Source organism: Scleropages formosus, chromosome 3 (genome assembly GCF_900964775.1).
Source record: "Scleropages formosus chromosome 3, fSclFor1.1, whole genome shotgun sequence".
In the NCBI taxonomy this organism is placed as follows: domain Eukaryota; kingdom Metazoa; phylum Chordata; class Actinopteri; order Osteoglossiformes; family Osteoglossidae; genus Scleropages; species Scleropages formosus.
In genome coordinates this window covers 5,704,091-5,718,638 of record NC_041808.1, presented here as the reverse complement: position 1 = coordinate 5,718,638, position 14,548 = coordinate 5,704,091, and the positions used below count along the sequence as shown (strand labels likewise).

Sequence of the window (14,548 nt, the reverse complement as noted above, 5' to 3'; positions counted from 1 at the left end):
TATATAGTGTATCTCCTGATCTGCAGCAGTGAATTGTTTAGCGCACGTAACGCCGAAAGTGGCTTTAGGTTCAAGGTAAGTGTCCTACTATTGAACTTTCAGGAAAGGAACCTTTCCACATTACTCCAGATTTGAAGACCAAAGGTGATGTAGCTGTTCAATATTCTGCAGAATCAAGCAATGGTTGCTGGGTGCGTCCTGCTGCTTCTGCTGCCTGCGGCCTGGGCATGTCCCCCACAGAAAGCAGGTGAGAATTCCAGCAAGGCTACCCATGTCACAGCACTGAAACTCTTCCATTTTGTCCTGTCCTCTAGCTATAGTGTAGGACAAACAGTGGTCTTGCTCCTATCGAATGTTCATGTTGCCGTCACTTTGGCACACTGCAGCTATACACAAGGTTGCTTTGTTTCGTTGTTCTCTCCGTGATGGTGGTCTGTCCCATTTCAGACTACATCATGGTCTCCTGTTTCCCAAACATGATCATCGCCAACGTGCCCGAGTGCCCCTACGGCTGGGAGATTGACCAGCTGTCCCTGGGAGGCACTTGTTACACAGGAGTCAGCAGCCCTGGGTACTACCGCTTCTCCATCCCAGACCTGACACCCAGGAACCACTCTTACTGTGGTACTCAGTCAGAGGTGAGGTGCGGCACACAACAGCAACTGCACTGTCTTACACCAAGCGTTTAGGACAGGATTTGACTCATTTCATCTTCAGCCTACTTAATATTTTAACGTTTTTTGAATTTGTGATATTTAAAAGTATACTACACCATGAGGATCCTATCTGTAATACATCTTCTGTTCTCAGTACATGGATGGCAAAGACCCCAAATATGTGTTTCACAACTATATCATCTCCAATGACACGTCTCTGACCGTGAGGAACCAGCCGGTTAACTACTCCTTCAGCTGCACGTACAGAGCAGCCTACCTGGTGAACAACGCCGTGTTCAGCCAAAGGTAAGGTCCACCTAGGTGCGCACCCTCCCGAACCAAGTATGTAGAGAATGTCTGCGTCTTGACTCAATGACTCGCAGCCTTTTCACTCGTTCCTTTGCTTCTTCCAGAGTTGCAACAGTATATGTGAACAACGGGAGTATAGGGTCTTTTAAATCTCAGTTGTCCATGAACGTGTTCACTGTGAGTACTGTAGCCATCCACACGCCCTCTCTTTCTCACATTCAGTGAAGTTGTGAAGGACACACACAAACAAACACACACACACATATCACTCGTTCTTGATACCATTCACAAGATCTAATTTTCATTCCACCAAGAACTCCAAGTTCCTGTATGCCAAGGATGCACCCTATGTGATTGACACATCAGAGATTGGTTCAGAGGTCTTCATTGGCATAGAGGCCAAGGGACTCAGCAGTAGGTCAGTATGAGCACTTTGGGTATTGTCTCTCTGCAGCCCTTGTGTATTGAATGTTTACTCTTTTAAAGTACAAGACCTAACTGGATATTCACTCTCTTTAACCTCACCATGCTGGGTATTCATTTCAGTGCTGGTGTGTTGAGTGCTATTGAGCAGTTCCTCTCTTTAACATCAGTGTCGTATTTTCTCTCTTAAAACCCATTCTTCTGGGTATTATTGGGTGTTCTCTGTATTTACCCTTGGTGTATTGGGATTTATTGGGTAATTGGGTAATACTCTGTTTAACCCCAGTGGAATGGATATTACTTTCTATTCACTCTTTTTAACCGTAGTGTATTTGGTATTAGTAGAGAAAGTATTCCTCTCTCCATAATGATGTTGTATCAAATATTGTTAGTTAATACCTGTTTTAAACTCTGGTGTATTGGGAATTATTGTCTATCCCTTCTCTTTTACCCCAGTGTGTTTGACATTATTCAGTGTTTTCTCTATTTAATCCTGGTGTTTTGGGCACTATTTTGTATTCTCTCACCTTTACTCCAGTTTGCTGGTTGTTGTTGGCTATTACCTCTCTTTAACCCGATTGTACTCATTGCTCACTTTCTTCACTCACTTCAAGCCAAAATTTTGTGTTCCTGTGGACAGCAACTGTGATGACACACAAACTTGCTTACCTCCAAACTAGGTTCTTTGCTCTATGTTCTAAGGTTCAAAGTTGTGATCAACAACTGTTGGGCAACACCGTCTCCCTACTCTACAGACAGGAAGAGGTGGAGTCTCATAGTCAACAGGTACTGTATACTTAGTGACTTGCCACCTTCTTCCTGACTTGCCTTAACACTTTGTTATTTGAAAAAGTAAAAGTTATTTTGGCAGAATTTCAATAGAGTGTCAGTAGTGGCTTGCTTGATCTTCTAAACCTTGATCTTACATGACCTGAAGAGCTACTGTATGAATGTATTTGTTGATTCTTCTGGCTCTCAGCTGTTCCTCAGACTCCACTGTGACCATTTTCGAGAACGCCAAGGACAGCCGCTCCATGTTCAAGTTCAACTCATTCCGCTTTCAGCGGCTGGAGAAAGTATCCACCGTGTGGCTCCACTGTGAGGTCCAAGTGTGTGACGGCGAGAAGCTCTTCTGCCAGCCAGTGAGTGAGGTCACAGTGTGGTGGAAGACACTTGCAGAACCTATTTAGTCATAAATGTTCACCGTCAAGAAACTTACAGTCTCAAAGTTTCTATGAGGGAGGGGCTGGAGGAAGCAGCTGGTAAGAATGATCTCTGAAGATCAAATCTCTGCTTTCCAGTGTCGTTCCCATTACCCCCATTCCATTTCTTGTGGTTTCTCCTCAGGCCCCGTGTACATCCAGAAGTCTACGGTCTGAGCTGGAAACTCCTGAAGGGGTTCTTACTGTGGAGTTTCAACTCAGAGGTTTGTGTGAAACATCTGAACACACTTTGGTCAAAGGGTTTTCTACAAATTTACTACCTTTTATTTCTGTTGCTCCCACAGCTGCTGAGTCGTCCAGTGACCGAAATTTTGCAGGTAATCCTAACTCTTACTGGGCAGAGTGATGTCAGTTTATAATTATGCGACCGATACGATGTGTTGTTACACCAAAATTTTTGCGGGGGGTGTTTTCAGGTTGATGATGTGTCATGTATCTGAGTGTAATCACCTGCTGTGCCATTTGCTGTTGGCCACAGGATCTGCACTGTGCCTCCTGTGCGCCACGCTGGTGAACGCACTGCTGTCATACCTGCGCTCACCAGAGGCATAACCACGCACCTGGTGGCATCTCCTCTCCTGGCTCAGCACACATACACACACTCACACATACTTATAGAAAGGGGATGGGTGTTTCTCACAGTCCAGTCTCAGGGAGTTTACTACACATCCCTTCTCAGCATTCAGAGCTCCATGATGTGTAGCCTGTTGGTTTTAATTATAATGACTGTGGTAAAATGACTTGAGTGGTTGACAAAAATGGAAAATAATGGACTTGAGCACTTAGGAAGATGCTGTGACTGGAAGTAGGAGTTACATGCAGATGAACTCACGTACGTGAAGCACAACACTCATAATGAAAATGATTTGAACTGTTTTTTTCCGCCTGTTCAGCTGTAAAATACATGGACTGTACACAAGTGCATAGATTATGGAAAGGTTAGTTTTTGTATGAACTGGAAAAATAAATTTTGGCATTTAATCATGCTTTATTTCAATAGTGTGGTTAAACCTGGTCACAATCACACCAGCTATCACGGGTCTTTTTTTATTTCTGAAAACAATGGTATGATTGTTGCTTCTTGTTTCATTTCAACAATGCCTCTTCAAAATGGTTTTACTATGTTCATTATCATAGTAACGGTAGCTGTATTTGTAAAGCATCTTTTGCACATGCCAGTCATGGCATTTTACAGAAAATACAATGGAGCAGCACAAAGCTGGAAGCAGATCAGAAGGATCTGAGCCTTCTCTTAAGAATAGGCGGTTTAGCAAAAGGCTCCTCTAGTTTACCTATCAAACTTCTGCTTCAATAACACACCACTGTAATCAGTTCCTTTTCTTTCCTGCTTTCACAGTTATCTGGAAGTGAAATGGTATCTCAGTGAGGTATTTCACAAGCAGTCCACTTGAACTTGTTGGAGAAAACGAGGGCCATGTGGGGCCGGGACAGGAAGTGTGCCTGCTGCTTCACAGGTCCCGACAGTCGGCAGGCTTCTCTGAGTCTTCTTCTCCTTCCTGTCTACATCTCTAGCTGTGGGCACAATGGCTGGTTTCTTCCTCTCCTGGAGCCAGAAACCAAGAGTGGGGAAAAATGAGAAGGTTCACAAACATTGACATCAACACTTGAACCCAATATACACGTAACAGTCATTGGCTGCGTGGTCTGAAGTCCCACCTCTTCGTGTGCTGAGACTTGGATCACAGCAGAGACTCGCTGGGAGGGAGTTGATGGCTGGAAACCCTGTTTCCCCTTCAGCCAGAATGTCCTCTGGCAGCCCTTCCCCTGGTGACATCACACACACTTACACACCATCAACACTGGCATAAAATTCCTTTGGTGACATCACAAACAATTCAGCACATGCTCTGTCTTCGCAGTCAACATCAGAATCACCTGGTCTGCACGAAAGAACCTTCTACACAGTGCATAACATTCAGTGTGCAATAGAAAGTAAACAGCAGTCACAAATGTTAGATATAACTAATCAATGTTACCATAGAGTTACCTTCATTTCAACTTCTCCCCTTTCTTCTATTTCAAATGTGCCAGTTTTCATCAGGATTTCAGCCGTGCTCTGAGAGATGTGAATCTTCAGAGCTGAACAGAAAGGTTAGCCTGAGAATGTCATACATGAGTTCAGCAGCAGCACATATGGATGATTTTACTCCCAGCTCTAACTTCTTTGACATGCATGTTTGTCTAGTCAGGTCTTCTGGTAGCGATTGAACTTTCATGGTCTGTTTTTTGATTAGGCCAACTGACATCATTTGATTGTGATTAATTTGATCATTACTCTCCAAATCAGCCCAATGGAAGGGTACACCTTGATACACTTATAATATCATACAATCATGTGAACATGCATTTAAATTAAGTGCTTTATGTTTAAGAACAAGAAGTGTTAAATGCATTGCCCTGTACATAAATTCCGGTGAAGTGCATATGCAGATTCATGCAGAAAGTGGAAGACCTTGCTGATCTCATTGACCTTCAGCATACTAACGCAAGCTATTGCTCTCCATACGTGACGCTGTGTTTACAGTGTCTCCGAAGAGGCAGTATCTTGGCATGGTGGTACCCACCACTCCAGCCACCACTGGCCCTGCAAAACCCCAAGCAGAACCCCAAGAGAAAAAGTTATAAAAATGAATACACAGAAAATTAAGCTTAATAAACACATTAAAATAAGAGCTGACAGGTTCCAACTTTGGATCTACTCCCTAAATCATTTTGGCCACAATACTGACCATTGATCCAGGGTTGACCTCATACTGACTCATTGTTGAGCCAGCACTGGCCCAAAGTTGGCCTAGAGTTGACCTAAGGGTGTCTTGGTGTTAACCCGGGGGAGCCCAATATTGACCCAACGCTGACCCAATATTTGCACCTGAGTGGATGCCGACGCGCAGTGCAAGGTGCTCCTGTGGAAGGTGCCGGATGCGGAAGCTGCCAATTGCGGACAGGAAATGCAGTGCCATAGTGGCAATCTCGCTGGCATGCTGCGGACCGTTGCTGACTGGCAGCCCACTTACTACCATGTAGGCATCGCCGATTGTCTCCACCTGAGGACAGTGTTCAAATAAAAGGACTGTAGACAAAATAGTGGATGAGCCTAGTCTTTTGACCAGCAGTTCATACGAATGCTTATGTTCCAATGGCCAACAGTACCTTGTAGACATCATAGAGCTTTATGATTTCATCAAACAGGCTGTAGAGGTCATTGAGGAGGGTGACTACCTCCAGAGCCGTGCTAATAGCGCACATGGTGGTGAAGCCAACAATGTCAGAGAAGAAGACGGTCACCATGTCATAGCTCATGGGCTCCACGGACTTCCCTGCCATGAGCTCCTCAGCAATGTAACTGTGGGGCACGGAAGCACAGAGGCATTGGAAGTGAGAACGACAGAATCGTCTGGTGAGCTGTCGGACCCAAGGTATATATAAGGGTTGTCAGCAGTACTGGATGGAGGAAATCATCTGAAAACCTGGTGTGATCTTGAATATTTTAGCTGCATTATTGGTAAGTTGTGAGCAAGTATACAAATTGGTCTGTGCTTCCTTGGGTGAGTGAAATAGCAGGATTTTACTTCTCTTTGTTGCTCTCAGGAAAATCTATATCAGGCAGGGATTCACTGGGCTACAGGCAGCACCTTCCTCAAAACGAATTATAATGCTCAACGAAACCCTTAGCCTGTAGAGTAAAAGTCATGGCTCACAACATGCACATTGGTGGAATTGTAATTCCGTGTTCATTGATGCCCGTTTGGCTTGGATGGTGTGTTTAGAGCAGTAAGTACATAAGGAAAAGGTCAAACGTTCCTGTATCGACAAAGAATGATTATTCCATCTTAACTTCATGTAGGAGATGTGCACTGGGGTTGTACTAATGAAGGGCAAGACATTTACATAGGTGGTCTGGTTCAAAATCTGCCTAAAATACTGTACATGGATTTCACTATGGAGTTACCTTGGTAACATACTAGACAGAAGCTTGTCAGCTCTCGTCTTCTCAGCGGTCAACTGGTTGGTTCTCTCCTCTACTACTTCCTCCAGGTGATTTGCATACTTCTCCAGCTTGTTGACCATGTTGTCCAAGATATTTACATGACTGAAAGCAAAAGTAGTGCTTGCAGCCTTGAAATTCTACAGCAAGTACACAAAATTATTAAACATTTATTTTGGAGGGAAACCAGTTAAGGAGCAATAAGTGACCATGGCAACAAGATAGAGAACCTTTAATATAATTAGTAATAATAATAATAACTATTATCATTATTATTATAATCAGATTACTATAATAATCTCATTTTATTTAATTGCATCTGTGACAAGTTTCAGCAAAGACCAGATGCAATTAAATGGAATGAATCCAAAGTTCAGATATAATCCTTAAATTGGAAAGAGCTGAATACATCATAGTGATTAAGTTGTCTAGTAATTAAGTAGTGCTGAGCAACAGCTGCTCATTAAACTGAGTAACGCTGTGTCAGTCTTTATTCTTGTTTAGGTAATTATTCAGTGTGTCGTCTGAGTACATTATTGTTTAAAGTTATTCTAAGAGCAGCAGAAAAAAGTTCCGTTGTCTACTGCTGAATTTAAAGAATTAAGCAGCACCCACTGTTCCATTCTAAAAATACTGCATGGTATTACCTCTTATTTTTATATATTTTTATATATTTTATTTTATATCTTTCTGAGTGATTAAAAAAATAAAAATTACTGTGTGAAAGGAGAAATGCAGTGGAAACTGCTTCATTCACTTCAATCACCAGATGCTATTCGTGTAGATACTGTTAGTTGGAAGGTTTTTAATCACTAGATTATTTAATGTAATTTAATTTAATTTAGCAATCTTAATTTTAAGTTAATTATGTCTACATGCAGTATGGTGTTTCTTGAGTGGCCTTTACTGAAACAAGTTATCTCAGATGCTCTGTATAGGTTATTGTGAAGTACTCGGCGATACCCCCTCCTAATGCCAGTGGTCACCTGCTGCATATCCGGCAATTTTGCATATATTGTGTATGTTTTATAGATTTTGCAAAGTTTTCCCTGAGTATTACCTTCAGGTATGTATGGAGCTTTTCATTCTTTGTATGGTTTCCTTTTTTTACCTGTGCCCATGTTCTACCTGTAGGTAGAGTCCTCACACTGACCTCTCGGGGCTGATCTCTCGCAGGCGCCTCCTGATGCAGGTGAAAGATGGCCGCAGTCCGGGGTTTTCGTTCCAGCAGTCCCTGAGCAGGGAAATCACGCCCTCCTCGCACACCTGGGCTGAGAGCGAAGGCCTGAGTGGCTCTTGCGAGTTGGGCTCTCGGAGGCACCCAATGATATCTGGCAACGGCAAAACAATAAGCCGCACGCAAAGGTGAGCGGAGGACCGGTGATGACGGCACGTCACAAAGATATGTGTGGTGCCAACAGGAAGCAGGCACCTTTGGGTTCCAGCTGCAGGTCGTGATACGGGCCGAACCCGTTGTAGATCAGATCACGCATCACAACGGCAAAGCTGAAGACGTCCCCTTTGGGAGTTCCGTTGAAGGGGAGCTGGGTCTGTCTGAGCAGCTCGGGAGCAATCCAGTACAGCTCTGCAATCAGAAGCTTTCATACAACACATGCTCTCCTGCAAGGCCTATGGATAAAACTGGTGAGTCGACATTAAGGTCCGTTACGTGAACATAACTCGAAAGGTCAAACCTTTGTATTTGGAGTCCTCCAGTGGAATGAGCCTGTGCTTGGTGCCATAGCAGAACTCCCACAGTCCAAACCCAGAGAGCTTCACCTGCAGGCGGCTGTCCACCAAGCACGTGGTGGGCTTCAGATTGCCGTGGGATTTCAGCTTGCTTTTGTGGATGAACTCCATCCCCTATGGGGATAGTAGTGAAAAGCTCTGAGGAGATCTTAAGATCTTGTTATGCTTGTGCTCTTATCTTGAACCAAGTACGGGACCACAGAACAGTGTGTCTCCATTAGAATGGCTGTTTTCTACGTGTCAGTGTCTTTACTCTCACATTGACAATGTCATAGGCCAAGGACAGCTTGAACATCCAGTCCAGCTCGATCTCAGAGTTCTTCAGCACGTCCTATCGGTGACAAACAATAAAGGGCGGCGCCCAAGTAAAATCTCTTCTCTAGTTTTACTGGCTAAAAGAAAACAACTATCTGACTTGCATTTGTTTTATTTCGCAAAACATATCATTGCAGCATGTTCTCGGGTGCTGCTCTAGTTCCAGGGAATGATACAATACAGAATAGTTAACTGCTGCTGACAAACTGCATTAGTTTTTTTTGTCTGTGTAAATATTAAATAGTAAAATTCCCAAAATGCTTAAAGACTCCGCCCTGGAGCATTACATTCATGTCCACGACGGCCCACATACCTTCAGGCTTCCCTTATTGTAGTACTGCATAACGATGCAAATGTTGGGTGGGTCGATGCAAGCGCCAAAGAACTGCACCAAATTCTCGTGTTTCAGCTCTCGCATCTAAAGTCGTAGTTGTAATTAATATCAAGGATAACTGTTCACAGAAATGCACCGCAGCTGCTGGCCTGGATTGTCCAACTGTAGCTTCTCACTGCGGCTGAGCAGAATAGACAAGGACACTGCACAACAGGTGGCGGAGGATCTCACCGTTTGAAACTCCTCAATAATGGAGGGCCTGCGGATGTCACTGATGAATTGCCTCTCAAGGTACTTGATGGCGACCTGGTTACCCTGTAGAAGCAGGAGAGCACAGCTGCCAAAGGAAACACTCAACGAGTGAGCGTGTGTCTTTGTGGTCCAGTAGCCCCCATGCTTACCTGATAGAGGCCAATGGTGGTGTAGATGTGCTCCTTGCCTGCGTTGTCCTTTAGGCCGTAGCTGTTGGATGAGACGATAGTCTGAGACCCACCACTGGCACTCTGGGTCGCCATGGTACCCACGGACAGCAGTCCCTGTGTGATTCAGAGAGTCAATCGCCAAGATTATGCAGCTGTACTTAGTTGGGCTCAGCATGTAAGAGTTCTGAGACCCCAAAGGTTGACTGTGTTGCCATCATGCTGACGCTGATACGTTAAACAAATATACTTCAACGGGAGGATACCTTGGTCTCCTTTATGACGGTGATGTCGCTGTAGTGGATCCGCCACCAGCAAGAGTCATTGAGCCGGGTTTGCAGCCGACACTTCTGCACCATCAGGAGGCTGACGGCGATCAGGGCCACCAGGACAATCACAGGCAGCGCCACCAGCAGGATGGTTAGAGATATGTCTGAGAAGAGCACATGGGGAAAGACCTCAGTTGTGGGAAACTGGTGTCACGCGGAACACAGGGAGCCGGGACGGCTGAACCCAAGTGCAGCGTTGTTTGTCTGAAGTTGAGGGAACGGGCAAGTTCTCAAAACCAGGGACAGGCGAAGGGTCGGTCGATCGGTGAACAGGACAGGAACGAGGATCCATGGACATGATCAGAAAACGAAGCAAGGAGTCAAAAACCGGAGATCGTGAACAGAGAATAGAGTAAGTGTGTGTGCGAAGTAACGCGAGGAAGGGCGGTTGTCCCAAACGAGATTCCGCAACGGTACGGGAGCTGAAGACGGTCTTCATAAGGTGAGCGATTAATCAGGAGCTAGCGCGGAGTCAGGTGTTGTCGCTTGTGTTGTGGGCGTGGACGTTACAACTGGCTCCTTCAGCTTTGACTGTTAGACTTTCAGCCTTTTATTTTGACATTTCGGCTCGCATAATGATGCAATTCATGTTTAATTGCCGACTTTTTCATATAGGAGCGCTCAACTTCCTAAATGTGTCTGGAGTATCTGCATGTGCCTTGTGATGATTATTAGACCCCTTGGTTAACAAACAGTTGACTCTATGATGCTCACCTTCAAGCAGCCATTTGCAGATCTCGTTGTTGAATCCACAGGGAGGGTTGTCTGTGGGGGGCCTGCCTTTCGGCCAGACGATGAAGGAGACCTTGGAGGTGGGCCTGTAGGAGATGTGTTCCCACGTGACAATTGAGCAGTGTGTGAAGGGGACCATGAAAAGCAGTCTTTGGAGGCGCCTCGGGCAGCTGCTGGGGCTCTTACCTCAGTGTCCTTGTCCGGCTGTCAAAATGCAGGACAGGGACGAATGTGGACAGATTTACTGAGGGCTGCAGATCGTACACAGAATAATCCATGACCCTCTCTCCTTCTGGGTCAAAGTACACCAAACCTGTCGCCCCTGGAGCACATTCAGAAATATGTTCCCTTAGCCCATCATTCAGTTCCACTTCTTGGTTCATCTTCCTGTCCATTAATTTATCTTTTTATTTGGTGGTGTCTGTGAGTGTTCTTTTCTCTGCACACTGTCCAGTTATGCATGAACCCAGGAGGAGCTGCTTTTCAAAGGGGTGTGGACAGTCCAAGAAGCAGCTCCATCACCAGTGACCTACCATAAAATGTCATGTTGCTTCTGTGCCTTAGCCTCTGGAGAACTTCTCCTCTATCCTGGGGGTCTTTCCCATCTCTCAAGACCTCCTTCAAGACCATGGTGTAGAGTAGAACAGCATCATGGAGATACGCAGCATATGGACTGACCTGGGCACAAGGAAAAAAAAACCACGTAAAAGTTATGAAATCTCAATGCTGTTTGAATGAATACTTTAGGCCAATATATTAATTTTAACACCATTTCCAGGTTTGTTGATGTATATCTCTTCTCACTGAGGAGGCCTTCAAATGATATTCAAGAGCTGGTGAGCTGGGAAGTTAACTGCATTGCTTTTCACATTAACTAAAACTTGTTTCACAAACCATCTGTTTTTGCTTATTTCTCCTATATTATACCACATATTTAAGTGATGTGTGTGGCTCATTGTGTGCTGTAGATCCGGAGTCTGGAGGTGCTACCTCGTCCTCAGAGGACAAGTTGCTGTAGAATGGAGCTCTGTTCAGCTTTGCGTGGACTTGCTTGAAGAAGTCAGAGTAATCGTATGCATCATATGATTTTTGAGCAATGACAAATACCATGTCAAAAGTGCGCAGGCCGTTATGGTTCTTCACATCGTTGGCTATGTACTTCCACAGGGTTTCCTGTTAGCAAGGGATGGAGATGACAGCGCTTTCAGGGTGGGGCTGTTCATCTCCGCTGAACCCCTTTGGTCCAGCAGAACCCATGTAAGACTCCCAGGGGGCATCCTGTTAACCAATAAACTCAAACATTCTGACAGTTTGTACACATGTACACAAATACTTCCATAAGCAAGGTAAAACAGTCGCGTTGTGGTGTATGAATCAGGTGCAGTGAGGGAAAGATTCACTTTTCACAATTCCTACATGTTAAATTTGCAGAACTGCTAGCACAAAACATACACCACAGAAACATCATAAGACCCTTAAATAACTTTTACATTTAATGTAATTCCCAGATTTTGTTCACACAGGTTACTCACCATGTTACCACTGACCTCAAACTGCTGAACCAGCAGAAACACATACTCTCCGTCCATGAGGTTCTGTTTAGCGGCCTCGCGCATCAGATCACTGGCATCTTTCGCATTGCTGAGAACCACGATAACTAGGAGTAACACGGGAGACATCAGGTAACTGACCGCCATGCAGTACACAGGTCACTTTGTGGCGACATAAACCGAAGTTCATTTTAGAATTTAAGTTTTCTAAGCCGACATGTTGGACATTTTGGAAAAGGCACGAAGTCTAATACATCTAGGTGGATGGAAAAAAATTGTATTTAAAAACAATAACCTTCAGGTAGATCACCGTCATATAACTTTTATGATTTTCCAAAGCCTAATTTTATCAGATGTAAGATACACTGGTATCTGATACTGATCTGTCAATGAGGCAAAAAATGTTTCTTCTCCTTATCAAGCAAACACAAAGGTTAAACCATGGAGGACAGTGATTATGGCGACTTACTTCTAGCAACCTTTGAGATGTGCCGTACGTTCACTCGGATGAGCTCCGGGTTGCTGGTGTCGAACTTGATTTTTGCCGTCACATTGAACCTGGTTTCCAGCTGCTGTTCAACAGACTTCCAGAGCTCATCCACCTTGTCCCAGGTGTTCGATCTAGACCCTCCTCCAAGCATGGCTATGTGGGTCCAGCCAAAGAAGTCAAGCGTTTTAACAAGAACCTCCCCTGTTCTTTTTAGTGATGGCACCAGTTTCACGAATGTGTCGTATACAGTAGTGTCATCCATCTTCACGGAGTGTCCCACAAAACTGAACATTGGGATGTTCCACTTGGATGCCATGAGCCCTGTAACCTGAGCGAGAACAATCACCTCTTTTTGACAGGATATTTCTGAAAATCACAAGCTGTTATTGTTCTCAAAAAGTACAAAAGATGAAGTTTAGAACATCAGTGCTATAGTTGGAAAAATATCACACAGGACAACATTTAGTGGACGATGACAGAGAGGAAAAAATTAATATAGATTATTACTGTTTGAAGTATCTGAAACATATGATCCTCATCTTTACCTCTGCCTCCTCTGGGCAAGCAGGACCAAAGAGCGCTGAGATGTTCTCCCTCCACACTTGGTCAACGAAGCTTCCCAGTGACATCTTCGCATTGCAGTCTGAGTCAGTGTATACAAAATCCAGGTTGTGGCCACCCAGGAAGCCCTGGTCTGAGTTGACCCGGTTCACAGCGAGCTGGATGGCACTGCCCAGCCGCAGGGCACTAAATGGGTAGGAAAGGTTCTGTGGAGCCTGAAGGCCCACCAGGAACCTAGCGCCATAGGTCCTGCCTAGGACCACAGTAAGGAGCAACAGGAAAGCTGTGGTTCCGTGCCCAGCAATGACCACCTTCAGAGTTTGAATCATCCTGCTTCTGAGCCACAGTGCTGTCAGGGTTGGTGCCCTCTTTATACAGCAGAGCCCAGGATCAGCAGCTCCCCAGTGATGCTGTCTGTATGTCCACTAGGAGCTCAGTGAATCACCTGAGACACCTGCTTCCACAGAAAACCACTCAACACTGCTTTGCTGTGTCTACTAAGGAGCAGCATATCTCCTCACAACCGCTCACTCCTTGTTGAGATGCCCACTCAGAATACACTCCTTAGCCAGCGTGTCCTCTCACTGGATGTTATTAGACACCCCAGCAGAAGGAGACATGGTCAATTTATTCAGATAGACAAAATTCCTAGAATTAAATATTAATTATCCCATTTACAGGTAAGTACTCTTTGAAGAAACTTATACTCGTGCCCAGTACTTCCAACTAGTCCATGCTGCACACAATGGGATTTTGGGAGTCTATTTTGCTAAGATGGATGTTCTTACGAATTTCTTCAGCTATTCATCCAAGGTGACCTTAACTGGCTTGTCTAATCTCAGCCACAACCACTATATTCTGTACTCATGGTAAAATAGCATGTAATTAAGCATATCCCACTTCTGCCACCACTGTAGCATGAGTGAATCTGACCTGTGCAAAGAAACAGAGCCTCTGCCGGCCATCTCTGGAACAAAACTTTTTTAATGGGCACAACATTGATCTGTACAGTTCAGTTGAACTGGTAACAGCTCTCAAGCCTTGTTTCCTCTCACACAAAACACAAGGTTGTGGTCGGAAGTTCCTCCTCTGGATGATTACTTTGACTCATGGGAGCCCACAGTCCACCAGGAAGTCCCCATCATTCCACCTGGAGAGTATCCTCAAGTACTGACCCTGGATCAGTTTAGATGTTCACTTTTTTGTCTAAGGTCATTAAAGAATCTCTTTATATGATGTCCATCAAAGAACACACACTAAGTGAGTGACTTAATCAACAGACTAGTTCAAGGCAATAATTTACACATTTGATATTGATCAACTTATAGTTCTAAAATCCAAAGGTTCCTATGGTGTTCACCTGAGACAATAATTGGGTATCAAAGTTCACTTGGATCATCATCATAGGCATGATCCAGGTACCACAGAGGACTGTGACACCCGACTCGGTGT

The 14,548-nt window shown here is 44.6% G+C and overlaps 2 protein-coding genes across 2 annotated transcripts; one reads left to right on the top strand and one right to left on the bottom strand.

Annotated features, from left to right (window-relative positions):
- Positions 1–3,284, top strand: tectb (tectorin beta). Its single transcript, XM_018762602.2, has 11 exons — positions 1–75; positions 172–247; positions 448–638; positions 811–962; positions 1,070–1,142; positions 1,280–1,383; positions 2,091–2,174; positions 2,368–2,530; positions 2,736–2,814; positions 2,896–2,928; positions 3,090–3,284. Exons 2-11 carry the CDS (start codon positions 181–183, stop codon positions 3,161–3,163), a joined length of 1,020 nt encoding a protein of 339 aa, XP_018618118.2. The 5' UTR covers positions 1–75; positions 172–180; the 3' UTR covers positions 3,164–3,284.
- A 720-nt stretch (positions 3,285–4,004) lies between these two features.
- gucy2g (guanylate cyclase 2g) lies at positions 4,005–13,425 on the bottom strand. The gene is made up of 22 exons (XM_018762579.2): positions 13,081–13,425; positions 12,515–12,863; positions 12,028–12,152; positions 11,486–11,668; positions 11,029–11,173; positions 10,682–10,817; positions 10,478–10,581; positions 9,701–9,867; positions 9,417–9,551; positions 9,247–9,330; positions 8,995–9,099; positions 8,626–8,697; positions 8,312–8,480; positions 8,050–8,202; positions 7,771–7,948; positions 6,582–6,722; positions 5,783–5,975; positions 5,502–5,676; positions 5,118–5,216; positions 4,620–4,711; positions 4,289–4,396; positions 4,005–4,175 (listed from the first exon to the last, which is right to left on the bottom strand). The coding sequence occupies exons 1-22, from the start codon at positions 13,423–13,425 to the stop codon at positions 4,005–4,007; spliced, it is 3,429 nt and encodes a 1,142-aa protein (XP_018618095.1).
- Between the last annotated feature and the right edge of the window lie 1,123 nt (positions 13,426–14,548).